General features: G+C 41.3%; 1 protein-coding gene across 2 annotated transcripts in view; it reads right to left on the reverse strand.

The window, feature by feature from the left end:
- LOC146389345 (uncharacterized) overlaps nucleotides 1-17,323 on the reverse strand; it is a 28,866-nt gene extending 11,543 nt beyond the window's left edge. Inside the window, exons 1-8 of one of the 2 annotated variants that reach the window (XM_084922910.1) lie at nucleotides 15,297-17,323; nucleotides 15,174-15,266; nucleotides 14,997-15,089; nucleotides 14,692-14,811; nucleotides 13,135-13,299; nucleotides 11,541-11,714; nucleotides 11,215-11,388; nucleotides 7,429-7,602 (exon numbers count right to left, since the gene is read on the reverse strand). In XM_084922910.1, the coding sequence (XP_084779036.1) occupies nucleotides 7,429-7,602; nucleotides 11,215-11,388; nucleotides 11,541-11,714; nucleotides 13,135-13,299; nucleotides 14,692-14,811; nucleotides 14,997-15,089; nucleotides 15,174-15,262 (989 nt within the window). In that variant the 5' untranslated portion in view covers nucleotides 15,263-15,266; nucleotides 15,297-17,323. The other variant, XM_084922908.1, reaches the window with a different exon arrangement.
- Nucleotides 17,324-22,383: the final 5,060 nt, after the last annotated feature.

The raw sequence follows: 22,383 nt of genomic DNA on the forward strand, positions 1-22,383 counted from the left end.
TTTAGGTAAATAGAAATTGGCAGCTAATTCAATTCAATTCAATTCAATTTTATTTATATAGCGCCAAATCACAACAAAAGTCGCCTCAAGGCGCTTCATAGATACAGAGAAAACCCAACAATCATATGACCCCCTATGAGCAAGCACTTTGGCGACAGTGGGAAGGAAAAACTCCCTTTTAAAAGGAAGAAACCTCCGGCAGAACCAGGCTCAGGGAGGGGCGGCCATCTGCTGCGACCGGTTGGGGTGAGAGAAGGAAGACAGGATAAAAGACATGCTGTGGAAGAGAGACAGAGGTTAATAACAGATATGATTCAATGCAGAGAGGTCTGTTAATACATAGTGAGTGAGAAAGGTGACTGGAAAGGAAAAACTCAATGCATCATGGGAATCCCCCGGCAGCCTACGTCTATTGCAGCATAACTAAGGGAGGATTCAGGGTCACCTGGTCCAGCCCTAACTATATGCTTTAGCAAAAAGGAAAGTTTTAAGCCTAATCTTAAAAGTAGAGATAGTTTCTGTCTCCCGAATCCAAACTGGAAGCTGGTTCCACAGAAGAGGGGCCTGAAAACTGAAGGCTCTGCCTCCCATTCTACTTTTAAATACTCTAGGAACAACAAGTAGGCCTGCAGTGCGAGAGCGAAGTGCTCTAATAGGGTGATATGGTACTACAAGGTCATTAAGATAAGATGGGGCCTGATTATTTAAGACCTTGTATGTGAGGAGCAGGATTTTGAATTCAATTCTGGACTTAACAGGAAGCCAATGAAGGGAAGCCAAAACAGGAGAAATATGCTCTCTCTTTCTAGTCCCTGTCAGTACTCTTGCTGCAGCATTTTGGATTAGCTGAAGGCTTTTCAGTGAGTTTTTTGGACATCCTAATAATAATGAATTACAGTAGTCCAGCCTGGAAGTAATAAATGCATGAACTAGTTTTTCAGCGTCACTCTGAGACAGGATATTTCTAATTTTAGAGATGTTGCGCAAATGGAAGAAAGCAGTCTTACATATTTGTTTAATATGTGCGTTGAAGGACATGTCCTGGTCAAAAATGACTCCAAGGTTCCTCACAGCGTTACTGGAGGCCAAGGTAATGCCATCCAGAGTATGAATCTGGTTAGATACCATATTTCTAAGATTTTCAGGGCCGAGTACAATAACCTCAGTTTTATCTGAATTAAGAAGCAGAAAGTTAGCGGCCATCCAGGTCTTTATGTCTTTAAGACATTGCTGCAGTTTAACTAATTGGTGTGTGTTATCTGGCTTCATGGACAGATAGAGCTGGGTGTCATCTGCATAGCAGTGAAAATGTATGCTATGTCTTCTAGTGATGCTGCCTAAGGGAAGCATGTATAATGTAAACAGAATTGGTCCTAGCACTGAACCCTGTGGAACTCCATAATTAACCTCAGTGTGCGAAGAGGACTCTCCATTTACATGCACAAATTGGAGTCTATTAGATAGATATGATACAAACCACTGCAGTGCAGTACCTGTAATACCTACAGCATGTTCTAATCGCTCTAATAGGATATTATGGTCAACAGTATCGAACGCTGCACTGAGGTCTAGCAGGACAAGCACAGAGATGAGTCCACTGTCAGAGGCCATAAGAAGATCATTTGTAACCTTCACTAAAGCTGTTTCTGTGCTGTGATGAGCTCTGAAACCTGACTGAAACTCTTCAAATAAACCATTCCTCTGCAGATGATCTGTTAGCTGTTTGACAACTACTCTTTCAAGGATTTTTGATATGAAAGGAAGGTTGGAGATTGGCCTATAATTAGCTAAGACTGCTGGATCTAGAGATGGCTTTTTGAGTAAAGGTTTAACCACAGCCAGCTTGAAGGCCTGTGGTACATAGCCGACCATTAGAGATAGGTTGATCATATTTAAGATCGAAGAATTAATCAATGGCAGGACTTCTTTGAGCAGTTTTGTAGGAATGGGGTCTAAAAGACACGTTGATGGTTTGGAGGAAGTAATTATTGAAGTTAACTCAGAAAGATCAATTGGAGAAAAAGAGTCTAACTTAACATCAATGGTACTAAGAGTAGCTGTAGATAATATTACATCTGTGGGATGATTACTGGTAATTTTTTCTCTAATGATAAAAATTTTATTTGTGAAGAAGTTCATGAAGTCATTACTAGTTAACGTTAAAGGGATGGTTGGCTCAACAGAGCTCTGACTGTTTGTCAGCCTGGCTACAGTGCTGAAGAGAAACCTGGGGTTGTTCTTATTTTCTTCAATCAGTGATGAATAGTAAGATGTTCTGGCTTTGCAGAGGGCTTTCTTATAAAGCAGCAAACTATTTCTCCAGGCTAAATGATGATCCTCTAAATTTGTGACACGCCATTTCCTCTCCAGATTACGAGTCATCTGCTTTAGGGTACGTGTTTGAGAATTATACCACGGAGTCAGGTACTTCTGATTAGAGACCTTAGTTTTCACTGGAGCTACAGTATCCAGAGTCGTACGTAGTGAGGAGGTGAAATTATTAACAAGATAATCGACCTCTGTTGGGGTAGCGTTCAGATAGCTGCTCTGCTCTGTGTTGGTACAGGTCATTGAAGATGATAACAGTGGGTGGATTATATTCTTAAACTTAGTTACAGCGCTTTCAGAAAGACATCTACTTTGATAAAATCTACTCTCCACCGCTGTGTAATCAATTATTGTAAATGTAAATGTTATCAGGAAATGATCACACAGGAGAGGGTTTTCAGGAAACACTGTTAAATGTTCAGTTTCTATGCCATATGTTAAAACAAGATCTAGAGTGTGATTAAAGTGGTGAGTGGGTTCTTTTACATTTTGAGAGAAGCCAATTGAGTCTAATAACAGACTAAATGCCATGTTGAGGCTGTCATTTTTAGCATCTACATGGATGTTAAAATCACCCACAATAATTATTTTATTTGAGCTCAGAACTAAATTAGATATAAAGTCTGAGAAATCAGACAGAAACTCTGTGTAAGGCCCAGGTGGACGATAGATGATAACAAGTAAGACTGGTTTCTGAGTTTCACAGTTGGGGTGGACAATGTTAAGCATCAGGCTTTCAAATGAATTAAAAGTCTGTCTTGGTCTTTCATTAATTAATAGGCTGGTGTGAAAAATTGCTGCCACACCGCCCCCTCGGCCTGTGCTTCGAGGTTTCTGGTAGTTAGAATGACTCGGGGGTGTTGATTCATTTAAACTAACATAATCATCCTGCTGCAACCAGGTTTCTGTAAGGCAGAGTAAATCAATTTGTTGATCAATTATTAAGTCATGTACTAACAGAGACTTGGAGGAGAGAGACCTAATATTTAATAATCCACATTTCACTGTTTTACTCTTTGGTTCAGATGTGGATACTGTACTGTTCTTTCTTTGTAATTGTTTATGTTTAAGTTGTTTGTTGCTGGTTTTTAGTTTGTTTTTTGTCTTTTTAGAAGCTGACACAGTCTCTATGGAGATGGGTTTTTGGGGGGGTAGCAGGAGGAGAGAAGCTGCAGAGAGGCGTGTAAGACTGCAACTCTGCTTCCTGGTCCCAACTCTGGATAGTCATATTTTGGGGGGTTTAATAAATTTGTCCATATTTCTAGAAATGAGAGCTGCTCCATCCAAAGTGGGATGGATGCCGTCTCTCCTAACAAGACCAGGTTTCCTCCAGAAGGTTTGCCAATTATCTATGAAGCCCACATCGTTTCTGGGACACCACTCAGACAGCCAGCAATTTAAGGAGAACATGCGGCTAAACATGTCACTCCTGGTCTGATTGGGGAGGGGACCAGAGAAAACTACAGAGTCCGACATTGTTTTAGCAAAGTTGCACATCGATTCAATATTGATTTTAGTGACCTCCGATTGGCGTAACCGGGTGTCATTACTGCCGACGTGAATTATGATTTTACTGAATTTACGTTTACCCTTAGCCAGCAGTTTTAAATTTCCTTCAATGTCGCCTGCTCTGGCCCCTGGAAGACAATTGACTATGGTTGCCGGTGTCTCTAGCTTCACATGTCTGAGAACAGAATCACCAATTACCAGAGTTTGACCCCCGGCGGGTGTGTCACCGAGTGGGGAAAAACGGTTAGACACATGAACGGGTTGGTGGTGTACCTGGGGCTTCTGTTTAGGACTATGCTTCCTCCTCACCGTCACCCAGCCACCCTCTTTCCCCAGCTGCTTGGGGTCTGCCGGGGAACAGCTAGCGGGGCCTACGCTATCTTCGGCTGCACCAGCTACCGGGGCCTGGCTAGCTTCGGGTGAATGAAGGGTGCGAAGCCGAGTCTCCAATTCAGTAATCCTGGCCTCCAGAGCTGCAAATATGCTACATTTGTTACAGATATCATTACTGCTAAAGGAGGCCGAGGAGTAACTAAACATCTGACACAATGAGCAAGAAAGTGCAGGAGGGACAGGTGAAGTAGCCATGGTGCTAACGAGTCGGCTACGAGCTAAGCTAGCGAAACAGTACAGAGACAGTGAGTGAATACTTTGGCTATAAATTAGGTAGTGAGTACACAGAAAGTGTGCTTCGGATGAAGCACGTGAAGATTATACTATGAAAGAAGAATGTATTTAAAAGTTGTTAATTAAATTGCTAAGCAAATAAGCTACTCAGAAACACCACTGTGTTTGAGCAGGAACAGGAAGTGATACTCTACCGCAGAGCGAGCGAACACCAAGTGACAGCTAATGCTAATACCATATTTTCTTGCCTTATAACAATGTGACCAGCTAATGCTAAGCAGGTGCCGTTATTAGCTAATACTAATTTGAGGTGAATTAGCATTATCCGCTTATGCTAACAATGTTTTTTCTTACTTTTTAACAATACGCCATTAGTGGCTAATTCTAATTTTAGATGAAAAAGCATTAACAGCTAATACTCATACTGTTTGCTTTGTAAGAATGACAGCAGCTAATGATACGAAGTCTACCGTTATTAACTAATGCTAATTTGATGTGAATTAGCATTATCCGATAATGGTAACTCTTTTCCCCTGCATTATAACGATGTCAGGAGTTAATGCTAAGTAGGCTACCATTAGGGGCTAACTCTAGGGGTGAATAATTAGTAGCAGCTAATGCTAATACCGTTTTCTCTTTCCTTATAAAAACTTGAGCAGCTAATGCTAATTTGATGTGAATTAGCATTATATTAGTGAGTAGTTAATGCTAAGTAGGCTGCCCTTATTAACTAATACTACGTTGACGTGAATTAGCATTATGCGCTACTGCTAATACTGTTTTCCCTTACTTTTTAACAATGTGAGCGGCTAATTCTAAGTACGCTGTTATAAATAGCTAACGCTAATTTAATGTGAGTAAGCATTATCCAATAATGCTAACACTGTTTTCTCTTACTTATTAAAAATGATAGTAGCTAATACTATTACTGCTTTTAGCGGCTTATTCTAATTAGGGGTGAATAATTATTAGCAGCTAATGCTAATACCGTTTTCTCTTTCCTTATAACAATATGAGCAGCTAATGCTAATTTGATGTAAATTAGCATTATATTAGTGAGGAGTTAATGCTAAGTAGGCTGCCATTAGCAGCTAAAGGTAATTTGAGGTGAATAAGCACTAGTAGCTAATGCTAATAACCTTTTCTCTTGTGTTATAATGATGTGACATTAATGCTAAATAGGCTGCCATAAGTGACTCTTTTCCCTTGCATTATAACGATGTGAAGGAATATGCTAAGTAGGCTCCCATTAGCAGCTAAAGCTAATTTGAGGTGAATAAGCATTAGTAGCTAAAGCTAATACCCTTTTCTCTTGTGTTATAATGATGTGAGACGTTAATATTGCTCTCAAACAACAGAATGAGAATGAAATATTGATTCTAACAGGGCCCATAAACAGCATTAGCTTAGCAGCATTAGCTTATCAGAGTTTCCATCATGGTCACACAAATCCTTAGCAGAGCAAAGTGGCCTACTTAGCAACAGCTGCTCAAGTTGTAGAAAGCAAAGGGAAAACAGTATTAGCATTAGCTGCTAAATGTGCACTTGAGAACAAATCTATTGTGAATTCAGCTGTGAATGCAGAGTTTCCAGTAAGCTTCCATTTCCAAATGTTAGCTGCTCCTGTCTGGCTCTTTGTCACACACACAGACTGAAATGATTCACAGCCTTGTTTCATCCTTCTGTCAGTGTCACTGACTGTCACTGTGACTGTGGACATACAGCATGGGAAACATACACATGGCTGACACTTTATTAGGTACACAGTGGCCACTATCTCAGGTATCAAGTCAAGTCAAGTCAAGTCAAGTCAACTTTATTTGTCAATTCTGCCACATGTACAGGACATACAGAGAATAGAAATTTCGTTACTCTCAAACCCTAGATTAAAAAATGCAAATAAAATAATTAAAAATAAAAATTTAAATAAATACAATACAATTTTACATATAACAAGAAAGCTATGCAATATACAATATACAATATTCAAGTAAGGATAAATGACCATGAGTGTGAACCAGGCAGAGTAGTGCAAATAAGCAAATAGTGCAAATGGAGATTAGTAATATACGGTAAGAGATGGTATAACAACAAGGTCTTATGAGATACTGGCAGTCCAACGCTCCACAAAGTGACTGGTAACTGGTGCAGGCCAGTGAGTGAAGTCAGAGAGTGTGTGTGTGTGTGTGAGTGTGTGTGAGTGTGTGTGACAGAGTTCAGTGAGACCATGAAGGAGAAGAGGGGAGAGGAGGCAGAATCGGAAGGGAGTTAAGCTTCCTGACAGCCTGATGGATGAAGCTGTCCTTCAGTCTGCTGGTCCTGGCCTGGAGACTCCGCAGTCTCCTCCCTGACGGCAGCAGCTTGAAGAAGCTTTGCATCGGGTGCGTGGGATCAGCCGCTATGCAAAGGGCTTTTTTAGTGAGACGGGTGCTGTAAATGTCCTGGAGAGAAGGGAGAGAGACACCAATGATCCTCTCTGCAGCCCTCACTATGCGTTGGAGGGTTCTATGACAGGACGCATTGCAGGCTCCAAACCACACAACGATGCAGCTCGACAGGATGCTCTCGATGGTGCCTCTGTAGAAAGTGTACATGATGGGGGCTGGTGCTCCTGCTCTCCTTAGTTTGCGGAGAAAGAAGAGACGCTGCTGTGATTTCTTGGCCAGTGCTGTGGTGTTGTGCGTCCAGGAGAGATCCTCTGTGATATAGTATATATAGTACACCTGTGACCTAATAAAGTGTATCTAAAGTTAGAAAATGTTGTCTCTGTCCAAATATTTATAGACCTAACTGTAGGTCTACTTTTAATGAAACTCTCAACATGACTTATCAGTTATCATTAATGTCCCTGCAAACAGACTCCTTGGAGACCCCTACATAAATATCCATGTACTATCCAGGAAGTGAGTGAAGGACACAGGAAATGTTTCCAGCTCTTCCTCCTCTATCAGACATTCTTCATACCTGAGAGTGTCCAGTCTCCAGCCTGGATCCTGCAGTCCAGCCGACAGCAGCTTCATTCCTGAGTCTCCTGGATGATTGTAGCTCAGGTCCAGCTCTCTCAGATGGGAGGGGTTGGAGCTCAGAGCTGAGGCCAGAGAAGTACAGCCTTCCTCTGTGATCAGACAGCCTGACAGACTGCAGACACACAAAACAACAATCCGTCTGTTATCCATCTCTATGGCAGCATAACTAAGGGATGGTTCAGGGTCACCTGATCCAGCTCGAACTATAAGCTTTATCAAAAAGGAAAGTTTGAAGCTGATCTTCAAAGTAGAGAGGGTGTCTGTCTCCTGAACTCAAACGGGGAGCTGCTTCCACACCCAGTCCAACATAGCCAGGCTTTCTTTGCTGCTTTGACAAAACCTCAAATCCCAGTCAGAGATGATGAGCATCATCACAGTGATGATCATTTCTCTGTTAACCCAGGCTTTCTGCTTCAGGATCTGTGCACGCTCACAGAACAAGGAGACCTTTAAACATCATTTCACTAAATGGATGGACTGAGCTCAGCCTACAGATGAACTGGATAAATAAAGATTTGACCTCAGTGTGCTCAGTGTTACTGTCTATTCCTAACATATTCCTAACATGATAGCTGCACTTTACAGCTCTAAAACTGGAACTGACACATGTTTAAACTCTACATGTTACTCAGTACATTCAGTTCTGACACTCGCCCACAGTCCAACAAAGGAAACATGGAGATCACATCAGTTTGACACAAAAGTCTAATTAGGGCAAGTTAACCAGTTATTGATTAACACCAACAATTATTTTATCACACACTAGCACAGTTTTTAAAATCATGATTAATTTGAAAATGCGTGCTCACTGGCTCTGAATATAAAAATCCAAAAAGTAGGGCTGCCATGATTTGTCAAATATTAAAATCGTAGACGACTAATTAATTAGTTGACGTGTCGTTCGAAGCTTTGTAAGATCCTGAAAGACGCAGGAATAAGTAGTAGGATTCAAGAGTGTAATAACGTACTGAAACAGAAGATGGCAGCACTGCATATACAACGATGCCAGCTGCAGTTAAACCCCGAAGAAGAAGAAGCTGTGTCAGGTATGGGTGGTTTTTAATAATCGATTCATCGATTAAAATCGATTCTGGCTTGGATAACGTGATATCGATTCATTAAAATCCTGAATCGATTTTTTAATATAAATGTATTTTGCCCAAAATTCCAGAATCAGTGAGATGTGACTTTCTCACTCGACGGCACGGACACGGTCGGGGCTGAAAGCTGGCAGCTCGCTGATCCTAATGTTTCGGCGGGTCCGCGCTTTGTGTTCACGCCCTTTTTGCGCCGATTCTAAAGCTGTTAGTTTGATCTCCCTCCAAACAATATTGACCGAACCAGCAGCGCTCTCTCTCTCTCTCTCTCGAAAAGAAAACCTAATTTCTGCCGTTCAATAGGAAAATCACCTTCATGTGTTTCTGTGTTTATCTTCAGCTATTTTGACACAAAGGCATCTGCTGTGATGTACGAAAATATGTAAATGTACTGATCTGAATTATAGTAATCTGACTATAAGTATCTGACTGAGGCAAAATCCAATTGAATCGAATCGTGGATCGAATCGATTCAGGACCTTGTGAATCAGAATCGAATCAATTCTAGAAATCAGTGACGATACCCAGCCCTAGTGTCATTGTAGCTTGGTCCAAATTGATGGGCTACATGAGGCCGTATGAAAAGGAAAAAAAAACAAAAATGCTTGGACGCTGCTGGCATAATGGACAGGTTTTTGACAGGGCGCTAACACAAATCCAAAGCAGGAGATGAAGCATCGCTGAATATGTTTCCAAACCAACCTTTTTCCAAGCTAAAGACTAGAAAATATGTTGAAGCAAATCTTCCCTTTGGCTTCACCTGCACAAGTGCCGAGGTAGGTCTCCCTGCAGGATTGGTTTCCCTGCATCGGGAGCAGCGCTGGGCTGTTCAAATCACGCACAAACAGATCCCACATTCTTGATTTTTAGTTCACAAACACTTGTTGTAATGACTAACTACTCCTGACATGTTGGAGATGTTTGCTCTTTATACAGTAAAGTTACAGCGGGATACAAATAACATCAGGCTGATCCTGCCACGATTTGTTCCCCCGGTTCAAATCACGGACAAACAGGATCCTACAGCTGTTTATGTTTTTAAACCCATTTTGCACAGAGAGGCATTTTTTGAAAAATGTATTGATAGCAATGTTGAATATTATTACACAGGAAAAAAACAACTACACGTAAAATAATCACATCGTGACGCCTCTGCCTTAGTAGATGGAGGGACAGTAACTGGTTAAGATGACTGTGTGTGTGTAATTTTGGCTTCATAAACATGTAAAAAAAATCATTATGAAAAACCAATAATTAAGAGTCAAGTAATCCGCCCACAGGCAAATGAAAGGTCAGTTGGGAATTCTATAAAAGTTAGATCTTTATACAGTAACTAGCGGATTATAGGGACCATCTCCTTTTCAACTTAAGATGCAGACAAAGCAGAGTTGTTCATAGGAGTATGGGCCTTGGATCCACGGTCAGGGGATACAGAGCAGAGTTAATTTTAGGGAGAGCACAAAATCAGCTTCTAAGTGAAAGGATAAGAAAGATCCATTTCACTATAGATGCCCTCCAGAGCAAGATTAGCCAGACTCTGCAGGAACTGAAAACACTTCTACCCTCTCCAATCTTAGAAGAGGTTTACAAGTTTGTGGACCAGGCTCAGTGGGCCCAACACTCTGAAGGAAAAGAAAATTCCACACTTTGTTAACAAAAGTCTTTACTTCCCAGTCAGAACCTACACAACTCAGAGAAAAACAGACACCTGAAGACAGTCAGGAAAAATGGGTGAAGAACTTTTCAGACCGGAATCTCACTGAACCTGAAAACAAAGTGTTAACCAAAGGACTCAATTTTGCCATTTCCCTGCAACAGTTGCCCATAGTGGACCTCATCAAAGCCACAGAAACTGCCATACGGATTAATAAATTATCACAGACAGAAGCAGAGCAAATCAGGATGAAAGTCTCAGCCACCCTCTCCAGTGCCAAAGTCCCTCCGTCCAACCTCACATTACAAGAAAAGAAGGACGTTGCTTCCCCGAGCAAACACCACAACATCACTATATTACCAGCTGATAAGGGAAGGTGCACAGTGGTCCTAAACACTACAGATTACCACACAAAGATCACTACTCTCCTCAGGGACAACAATACCTCCGAAGCCTTAAAACAAGACCCCACAAGCAGCTACAAAAAGAAAGTTATAGCTTGCCTTCAAGACCTTGAAAAGGATAAAATCATCGATCATCCTGCAACTTCGTCTATACCCAGGGGATGCCATACCCTGCATTTATGGACTTCCTAACATCTAAAATCCAGTTCTGAGATCCTTCCCAGATGCCTTAACGCCCACTCACATCCTGGGCCTGATTGTGACCCACACCCGCTTTCACACCTTGGCTCATGTGATTAGGTAGAGGATCACCAGGGGGTCCTTTGTCCCTCTTTGGGGGGAAACTCCCACTAGGTTTATATCTGGGACTCCCCACCATTTGACCTTAGAACTGAAGAAGCTTCTCAGATGAGAGGTGAAACGTCTTCAAGTAACTTAAAGATGTCCAGACGCTTTTCTTTGCAAGCTCCTTTGACTACGATGACCTGGATGACTGAGAACCTTCACAGACATATTTCAACAATATAACGTTTTTAAGTGATCATCAGCAGAAAGGTTTTAAATCTGACCTTAGAGTTTCCAGTGTACAGTTGGGACTCTTTACTCCAACAGACAGAAGCTTCACTCCTGAGTCCTGCAGGTCACAGTTACTCAGGTCCAGCTGTCTCAGACTAGAGGACTGGGAGCTTAGAACTGAGGACAGAGCTTCATAGCCTTTCTCTGAGAGGTTACAGTGACTCAGTCTGAAAAATAACAGATAAACAATAAAACCAACACATTTCTTTAAGTATAATGAGGCATTATTACATTTAGTAATATTTAATCCTGTTTTTTTCTTCATTCTGTCAGTTGATATACATGCATACATACATATGTACATATAGTTTGATCTGACCTGAGAATATTCAGTTTACAGTGTGGACTCTTCAGTCCATCAGAAAGAAACTTTGGTCCTGAATCCTGCAGGTCAGAGTTACTCAGGTCCAGCTCTCTCAGACAGGAGGACTGGGAGCTGAGAGCTGAGGACAGAGCTTCATGGTGTCCCTCTGACAGGTTACAGAGATTCAGTCTGTAAAAGTAACATTATAAAAAGTGTTAGTGGAGAATACAATTCATGGTTAACTAACAAAATAGATTTAAGTCAGGAGAAAAACCCACTAGTAAAAACATAAGTATAAGAGTAGCTAAATGGAAACCAATGAGGAGCTGGTAAATTGCCATTGTAGTTAACTTTGGAACATAATATATACTTTTTAATATTCAATTGGAAATAGTAGTGGAGAAAAGGTTAAAAAAATAAAGAAAAACAGATCAGATGGAATGACCCCTGAAACAAGCTTTAGCTTCTTGCCTTTAAGCCCACCCTCCCTAAACATCTTTTCTCCTTTGGCTAGTTTCAGGATGTATACTCAGCACTTAGTCTTTGTATCTTCACATGCTGGCTTAGAATGTGTTAAAGCAAACTGTAGACCCACTAAAAACACATTTTCTGGCTCATGATAAAGAAAGGAAAGGTCTCAGATCCATTTGCAAATTTTAGAACCTGATTCTGGAATACGACATCTCAGTAACAAAGTCATTTCCTGCTTAGTCTGGGTCAGAACATTTATTCTTTCAAATACTGACCATATAAAAAGTGTTCTGCTTAAAAGTTGTACCTGAAGCAAATGAGCTGAAGTCTCAACTTCAGTGGAAAGTTATTGTTTTAAAGAAACACCAAAAGTAAAGCAGAGACTAAAGTGTACATTACAAATTAGGAACAACATCTCTGGACCAAGACTGTCAATGAGTGACCCAAAACTGGTAAGTCTAAAGAAAAAGCATGATAGCCAAACCTCTCAGTAGACCACACTGAAGGCAAAATGTGACACAAACCCTCGGAAAGCTGAGGAAAAAGGTGCCTGAGAAAGAACCATCCATGTTAACAATTAGGAGGCCCAGAACAGAGCGCTGGAAATCAAGGTGGAGTTAACAAGCATACATTTTCACTGCTATGCAGATGACACCCAACTCTATCTGTCCATGAAGCCAGGTAACACACACCAATTAGTTAAACTGCAGGAATGTCTTAAAGACAAAGGATATGTCTACACTAATCTGGATGAATTTGAAAACTCTGTTTTTGTCTAAAAATGCTGAAAAAATGTTATGTTGGTTTTAATAATAAATACTTTTGACGAATAAACATGTGTCATTGTGTGTTCTCTGTTTGCTTGTGACTTCTTGATGTTTTTTATAAATATAAATAAAAACACACTAAATATAACAATGTACAACACAATCATATAATAGGTTAGGAGTATGCTGTGAAGTCCCAGCCTCCACCTGATTATGTAATTAACCAGCGGACAGGTATGTTTATATATAATATACTATAACTTCTATAATTATAACTATATTTATAGTGTATCTATTTTGTACATTTTAGACTTGGGAGCAGTTAACACTTAACACATGAATGTCACATTCACAACTTAGTTATAACTCACGTTTCTGTAGCAAAGAACGGTACAGAGTCCATTGACTGAGCACTTCCCAGAGACCGAACACTTCCCAGAGACCGAACACTTCCCATGGATCCATAGCCGGACTCTGTTTCAGAAAAGTCCTTCTTTCTTAGAGGAGAGGAAGACCACAAGGAACTCTCTCCGGCTCTGACAGACAGAGAGAAAAATACATCTGTTAGTCATTTTCCACTGAAGCTTTTCTCTACTCTCCTCAGACTCTCCTCCCTGATCCTGGCTCTGTTAGAACTATCCTCCTGTTAAAATGTAGTTTTTCCTTCCCACTGTCACCAGGTGCTGCTCATAGTGGATCAAGTGATTGTTGTTATCTCTCTAATATTGTACATTTTATCTTACAGTAGAAAGTCAGTTGATTTTTGTTGTGAGCATATTTTAATCTTTTGATTAGAATCTAAACTCAAACGGTCATTCGTTAAAATGTTTTCAATGGACTGGAATAAATTTTGTTTATAATATTATTTAACTGTAAATGCTTTAATAAAAAATAAATGATAAATATTTTTACATTTTACATTTTTGTACATTACTAGTTTGGAAAGAGAGAGCTTATGTAAATAGGACTTGCTCCACTATCTGTGTTACACCCTTTCTGTCTGTGTAACCTAATAAAAGGATCATTAACAACCAGAGAAGGTTTTAACATGAGGTGGTGTCATCACAAATGTAACCAGGATTCTGCCTCTCAGCGAGTCTGTGTGTAAATAAATGTGTATACTACGACGTTGGACTTGTGTCTTCAATTAAATCTTTTACTTTATTATTTCAGGGCAAGCAAAGAATTGAAAAAATGTATTATTGGGAACTGCTAATGAATTTCTGGAGCTGATAATTGGATTGGTTCAAGCATCAAAGGTAACTAATCCTATTGAACAGTTCATTAAGTAGAACGGATATCCAACAGGCAACATGAAAGATTATTTCAGTTTTATTTAGTGGAGTGGATTTTAAGGGTGGACAAATGGGGAGAAGATTGTTGGGGATGGTTTCTCCTCTTTGGTCTTTAGACAAGATGTTCAGTTCTTATGACAAACTTTGATTCCTTTGTGTTTAAAGACCAATCCACTGATTGTGCATTATTGACTGTAGTGAACCGGTTTGATAAACAGCTGATATTTAATTTCTTTAGAAACTGTCTTATGATTTTATTTCCTGGTAGAAAACCGTCTTCTTGGTATTAAGGACAGACAGCAGCTTACTGTTGTTTTCTATGAAAACTAGGGTTCAAACTGAATGTAATTTAAGAAGTAATTACTGATGGGTGAGTTTTGAGTATAAGTGATATCTATGCTTAACTGAGTTTACCGCTAACTTCCTCAAACATCCAGCACAGCATGACTGATGAAGAAAACATGAGCATGAGCATCACTTCCTGTTTGCTGAAGGAGATTTTCAGCTGTTTGCAAACCAAAGGTTTGTTTTAAAGAGACAGTTTAAATGTGATTGAGGGAATGACGTGTTTGCAGTTTATATTCAACAACATCAAGCAGTTTAATCAAAGAGTTCATGTTACTAACAGCTCACCTCCCTGCTACAGAGACTGCGTTTCTTCTAAAGATGTAATCATTGCTACGATTGTAGGTCATGGGCATGACAGAAAAACACCTGCGTCCAGGTTCAGGTTCAGCAGCTCTCTTGTAGATCCTGTTAGAGAAGAAAAACGTGTTTTTCATTTGCAGCCACAGAACTCAGATTACCTTCGTCATTCCAAAAATAAACTTGTTTGCAGGCTGAGCATAAGCAAAAAGAAAAACTCCAAACTAGTGTTGACAGTGTAAGAACAGAGCGCCACCCAGAGGTAAACAGTTATTTACACTGTAACAGCTCACCTCTCTGCAGCAGAGACTTTAAAATCAATGAGGTCCTCTTTAGACCCGTCACTCTTACAGGACACAGAGCTGGGTGGAGGTCCAGGTGGGTTCCTGTGAATAATGATGGAGCAATGATGTGAGTGCTGAGCTGTGACATGGAGAAGAGTCATGGACAGTTAGAGATGGTCATCTCACCTCTGAGCTTTGGTCTGGCTCTCATGTTCCCCACACAGAGTGGTTTTAGAGGGAGGGACTCCCTCCTCTCTGTCCTCACACTGATCCATGCTGCTCAATTCAGCTCACACACACACTTTCTACCTTCACCTGCAGAGGAAACACAAATCATTCATGTGCACATCAACTGAGAGCTGCAGAGGTCGTGTCTGATGTGTTGGACTAACATCCATCTGAGACGCAGCTTTCATCAGTTCACTACAAAAAGTGTCACAGAGCCGAGTTCAGCCTCCAAATCCTCCATTACTGTAGTCCTACAAAGGTCAAACATGGCTGCAGAGAGCAGCTTTATGTCAGTAACAATGTCGAGGACGGAAGGAAAAAACAAGGAGGCGTTTGTGGGCCTGAGGGTCCACAGCCCGCCTCCCTTCAACAGGGACTGATGTTACTAACATTCTGACCAATCACAGCACTCCATTTCACTGCGGCCAGTCTGTGTCTGTGCTGAGTGTCAGTAACAGTCAGAGAGGATGGAGTCAGTGAACACAGCACATTTTCTATTAAACGTAGAAAAACACAGAATAGATTAGTTTGACAGGAAACAGCAGCACAGTGCTGTGTGTGACTTTAATGGAGAGATGAAGGTTGTAGAGAACAGCACACACACTGATTTAGTAATGAGAAGCTTCCTCCATCCAGTAGGTCAGTCAGCTGCTGACCATCAATCATCAACTCTGCTGCTGGACCCTGGTCACACACAAGATCTCTGCATGTTAGAAGAGACTATTAAAGGTCATGAATGAGACAAAGGCAGGGAGGCGTCCTTTACAGCTACACAGCAGAGTGAGAGAACAGCCAGCACCTCTACATTTATCACATTATACAGCACATGTATGATACTGACAGGGATGAGAAGAATTTAGTGATTCTGATTCCATCATTGATATTACTTATTGATTCTCAGTAGCTCTGCTTTGACAGTCACCACCATCACTGAGCAGCATATCAAAGACATTTGTGCACATTAACTGCATGTTGTGGGTCAAATGTTTGTGCATGTTGGAGGCATTTCCTCTTTGTTGTGATCAGTGTTGGTCATTACTCAAAACAGTTATTATTCCACAAAACACTTTATTTAAAAGTAATGGAGTACGTTACTTCATTACTCCTCATAACATTACTTTGATGTTACTGTGTAAAATGAACAAATGAGCATGTAACAACATAAAGCTGAGGTACAGCCCCACACACCAACACAGATCCTGATGAGGTCACGTGATGTTTCTCTGAGTGTTTATGAACACAAATCAAAGATGAAACAGCACAAAGACACTTCAAAGTGATTCTACTGCAGAAACATGAACAGGTAGAAACCTGCAGCCTGACTGCTCATCACTTTGTTACCTGTTCAGGTTCAGCAGCAGCAGCTCACTTTATCACGGTGCTGGTCTGGGGTCAGTGTTTACTCAGCTTTAACCTCACTCTGGGTTCTTGGCTAGCTTAGTGTTAGCTTAGTGTTAGCATGCTGTGTAGCTAGCTTAGCATCAGAGCTCTGCAGGTGTCTCGTGTGTAAATATTAATCACAGTGACAGTAAAGGAGGTAAAGGGCTGTGACGTCATCACGTACGCTGCGTCCTCTGTGGGCTCTGAGTGAACTCAAAGTACAAACTACAAGTACACAAACACGAACGTAGCTCAGAGTGGCGGACACACTCGGCCTCGTTGGTCCAGCTGTGAGTCCGTTACCGTGAACTATGGAGCGGCAGATTTGTGCTGGAACTAAGCTGCACACAGCTGATGTTAGCCAGGAAAACATTACACACTGACTTTAATGGAGAGACCGGAAATACAAACACACACAGTTTGTTGTGTGAAGAAATCAAACATGAGCTGAACAAACAGTAAAGTTCCTAAAGACAAACTGTTAAAGGAGGAAACAAAGCAAACTGACAGTTTCTTCACACACCAACAACAAGCTCCACTCCACACCTGGACACTAAACACGGACACACAGGTGAGCTGCTTCCTGGAAGGAGGCGGGGCTCCACCTGAAACTCAGCACAGGTGGGAGGGGCTCAGCTCTGTGTGTGCTGATGTGTTAACTTTAAAAATATGCCGTCTGACTGCTCAGACTGAGTCAGAGTAAAGTTCACATGCTGACGTGTGGAGACATGAAACCTTGTTGCAGCTGCAGGTGTGAACACACTGATCCCAGATCAGCTCTGCTGTATTTGTAACATGAACATTTCTGCTGCAAAGCTTCAAATGTTCAGCATGTTTCTCTGTTTCCAGTCTATAGATCCAGTCACACTTTCTACCTTCACCTGTGCAGTAAAGACTGAGAGCAGAGCTGAAACCAACCGTCCAATCAGTGAGCAGCATCAACACCTGAGCTTCATTCAGACTCTGTTATTGAAGATGTTGTTGGTACAAAGTTCATCTGCTGCTCACATGAATCCATGAAAGATTTATTTCACTGAATGTTTCTTCAAAGCTCATTTCAACCTGTTGAAGTCATGAATGAAAGTGCAGACTGAGAGTGGATCACATGATGTTTAAGGTGTGTCATGTGACATGTTCAGTATTGTCACACATGTCTAGATTGTCCCTGATATCATAACTGCTCAAACACTGATGATTATATTTGAAGAATTATTACTGATGGCAGCAAAGTTTGAATGGAGCTCTCTGTCTGTGCTGATTTGTCGCCCTCTGGAGGTCAAAACACAAACTGCATGATGTTACTGTGACCACCACAGTGACAGGAAGGGTTTTTATGACTGAAACACTGAAATGATGCTAACGGCTGTCATTAGGCTCACTGACAGCAGTGCTGATGTGTTCATGTCAAACACTGGCTCAGGTCAGACTCCTTCATCCTTCTCCAGCGTGACTGCATCCTTCTGCAGGCGTTTGCGCTCCATAGCAGTAGTGCTGCCGTACCATGCAGTGATGCAGCTGGTCAGGGTGCTCTCCACAGTGCAGCTGTAGAACCTGCTGAGGATCTTGGCTAACATACCAAATTTCCTCAGCCTCCTCAGGAAATACAGAAGCTGCTGAGCCTTCTTTACCAGCTTGTGTTTTGCTCTTGGTGGCGCTGTCACTTGGTGTTCGCTCGCTCTGTGGTAGAGTATCACTTCCTGTTCCTGCTCAAACACAGTGGTGTTTCTGAGTAGCTTATCTGCTTAGCAATTTAATTAAAAACTTTATTTTCTTACATTCTTTTTTCACAGGATAATCTTCACGTGCTTCATCCGAAGCACACTTTCTGTGTACTCACTACCTAATTTATAGCCAAAGTATTCACTCACTGTCTCTGTACTGTATCGCTAGCTTAGCTCAGCTCGTAGCCGACTCGTTAGCACCATGGCTACTTCACTTGTTCCTCCTGCACTTTCCTGCTCATTGTGTCAGATGTTTAGTTACTCCTCGGCCTCCTTTAGCAGTAATGATATCTGTAACAAATGTAGCATATTTGCAGCTCTGGAGGCCAGGATTACTGAATTGGAGACTCGGCTTCGCACCCTTCATTCACCCGTAGCTAGCCAGGCCCCTGTAGCTGGTGCAGCCGAAGATAGCGTAGGCCCCGCTAGCTGTTCCCCGGCAGACCCCAAGCAGCTGGGGAAAGAGGGCAGCTGGGTGATGGTGAGGAGGAAGCATAGTCTTAAACAGAAGCCCCAGGTACACCACCAACCTGTTCATGTGTCTAACCGTTTTTCCCCACTCGGTGACACACCCGCCGGGGGTCAAACTCTGGTAATTGGTGATTCTGTTCTCAGACATGTGACGCTAGAGACACCGGCAACCATAGTCAATTGTCTTCCAGGGGCCAGAGCAGGCGACATTGAAGGAAATTTAAAACTGCTGGCTAAGGGTAAACGTGAATTCAGTAAAATCATAATTCACGTTGGCAGTAGTGACACCCGGTTACGCCCAGTGGCGGTCCTAGCCTGTTTGGCGCCCTGGGCGAACACCCTCTGGCGCCCCCCCACACACACACGCACGCACACACAGACAAAACATATTAAGGATTGTACATTAACATAAAACTGTTGTACACACACACATATGAAGAGAGAGAGAGTATGCATAGTATGCAAACAGCTACCAAACATCCATCATAATTTGTCATACAATGAGAACAGGACAAATCAACAATTGACACTGACTAATTAATATTAAAATCTGTAACATAATGTATTGTTTGGAGTTTAGTCTGTTACTGTTGCTATTTTTACCATTTCTTCTTGGAGCAACTGTAACCCACATAATTTCCTTAGGGATTAATAAAGTATTCTGGTTCTGATTGTTTCAGGATACATGACCTGCCATTATCCAATCACACATCTGCTTACCTGTATCCTTTGCTTGTTTCTCTTCCTCTTCTTTTCTCTTTTTTCTAAACTGAGGACCTGATGGCTTTGAACTTTTCTTGTCCATCTTCCATTGGTTTTAATTTTGCACTCCAGTATGAACACAAATCCCCCAACTCGAGGATCACCACAACATAACCTAATAAACCTACACCTTAGTTCACAGATTCACTTTGTCTAAGGTTTATTTCTGGGATTTCACACAACCCAGGATTCAAATCATGAATACATAATGGGCTTGGATTTACAACATTATGAATGAAATGTGCTCTATTTGGAAGCAGCAGGGCCCCCTCCCCTTTCAACGGGTTGGGTGAGACTTTAAATCATCAAACTGTAAATTTGAAATTGTTATTGATCCCTTTGCCCCTGGTCCTAAAGTGTATATTTATTTTCTTAGTCTTCTTATATATAATGTTTGTCTACTTGCACTGCTGTAACTGGAGCCTCGTCGTCTCATCTCTCTATATACTGGACTGTATGTAGCGGAGATGACAATAAAGTTTACTTTGACTTCAGCAGTGAGCAGGCGCACCGAGGGCTCTCGCACTCACTTTATAGAATTTAGAAAAAACATCGGTGCAAATTATAAGTCTGTATCATGTGTGGTGTTTTCGTGTTTGTTGTTTTGTTTTTATTTAGTTTTATTTTGCGAGTTGGTTATCAGATGCTGCTCCAGCCGGTCAGAGAATCCCCCGCCGCCCCGCCCTCTCCTCCCTGTGCCGCAAGCAGCAGATGCACCTCGCAAACGGAGGGCGCCCTTACTCCCAGCAAATGGGCGATAGAAAACCGATCGGTGCCTATGCCATTCCCAATATGCGCTGGCTGATGTCGGGGCAGCATGAGTACGAGCAACTATTTTTATTTTAATTTTTTGCCGATGCCCGTGATGCCGCCCCGGGCAACCGCCCGTGTCGCCCGTATCAAAAAGACTCCTTCTGCTTATCAGGGATGTAAATCTTTAGGTGACGGCCAAGCAGAAAACAAGGTCATAATTATCTCTGTGAGGGAGGAGGTATAGACCCCCCCCCCGGAGACGGGCCAACATGTGAGAGTTTGTGGATGTTCTTTTCTTTGTGGATGTTCTGTATATAGGGTTAGGGTTAGGGCTTCATGGACAGATAGAGCTGGGTGTCATCTGCATAGCAGTGTAAATGTATGCTATGTCTTCTAGTGATGCTGCCTAAGGGAAGCATGTATAATGTAAACAGAATTGGTCCTAGCACTGAACCCTGTGGAACTCCATAATTAACCTCAGTGTGTGAAGAGGACTCTCCATTTACATGCACAAACTGGAGTCTATTAGATAGATATGATACAAACCACTGCAGTGCAGTACCTGTAATACCTACAGCATGTTCTAATCGCTCTAATAGGATATTATGGTCGACAGTATCGAACGCTGCACTGAGGTCTAGCAGGACAAGCACAGAGATGAGTCCACTGTCAGAGGCCATAAGAAGATCATTTGTAACCTTCACTAAAGCTGTTTCTGTGCTGTGATGAGCTCTGAAACCTGACTGAAACTCTTCAAATAAACCATTCCTCTGCAGATGATCTGTTAACTGTTTGACAACTACTCTTTCAAGGATGTTTGATATGAAAGGAAGGTTGGAGATTGGCCTGTAATTAGCTAAGACTGCTGGGTCTAGAGATGCTTTTTGAGTAAAGGTTTAACTACAGCCACCTTGAAGGCCTGTGGTACATAGCTGATTATTAGAGATAGGTTGATCATATTTAAGATTGAAGAATTAATTAATGGCAGGACTTCTTTGAGCAGTTTTGTAGGAATGGGGTCTAAAAGACACGTTGATGGTTTGGAGGAAGTAATTATTGAAGTTAACTCAGAAAGATCAATTGGAGAAAAAGAGTCTAACTTAACATCAATGGTACTAAGAGTAGCTGTAGATAATATTACATCTGTGGGATGATTATTGGTAATTTTTTCTCTAATGATAAAAATTTTATTTGTGAAGAAGTTCATGAAGTCATTACTAGTTAACGTTTAAGGGATGGTTGGCTCAACAGAGTTCTGACTGTTTGTCAGCCTGGCTACAGAGCTGAAGAGAAACCTGGGGTTGTTCTTATTTTCTTCAATCAGTGATGAATAGTAAGATGTTCTGGCTTTGTGGAGGGCTTTCTTATAAAGCAGCAAACTATTTCTCCAGGCTAAATGATGATCCTCTAAATTTGTGACACGCCATTTCCTCTCCAGATTACGAGTCATCTGCTTTAGGCTACGTGTTTGAGAATTATACCACGGAGTCAGGTACTTCTGATTAGAGACCTTAGTTTTCACTGGAGCTACAGTATCCAGAGTCGTACGTAGTGAGGAGGTGAAATTATTAACAAGATGATCGACCTCTGTTGGGGTAGCGTTCAGATAGCTGCTCTGCTCTGTGTTGGTACAGGTCATTGAAGATGATAACAGTGGGTGGATTATATTCTTAAACTTAGTTACAACGCTTTCAGAAAGACATCTACTTTGATAAAATCTACTCTCCACTGCTGTGTAATCAATTATTGTAAATGTAAATGTTATCAGGAAATGATCAGACAGGAGAGGGTTTTCAGGAAACACTGTTAAATGTTCAGTTTCTTTGCCATATGTTAAAACAAGATCTAGAGTGTGATTAAAGTGGTGGGTGGGTTCTTTTACATTTTGAGAGAAGCCAATTGAGACTAATAACAGATTAAATGCCATGTTGAGGCTGTCATTTTTAGCATCTACATGGATGTTAAAATCACCCACAATAATTATTTTATTTGAGCTCAGAACTAAATTATATATAAAGTCTGAGAAATCAGACAGAAACTCTGTGTAAGGCCCAGGTGGACGATAGATGATAACAAGTAAG

Source organism: Perissodus microlepis, chromosome 3 (genome assembly GCF_051167445.1).
Source record: "Perissodus microlepis isolate ML-2025 ecotype Zambia chromosome 3, ASM5116744v1, whole genome shotgun sequence".
In the NCBI taxonomy this organism is placed as follows: Eukaryota; Metazoa; Chordata; class Actinopteri; order Cichliformes; family Cichlidae; genus Perissodus; species Perissodus microlepis.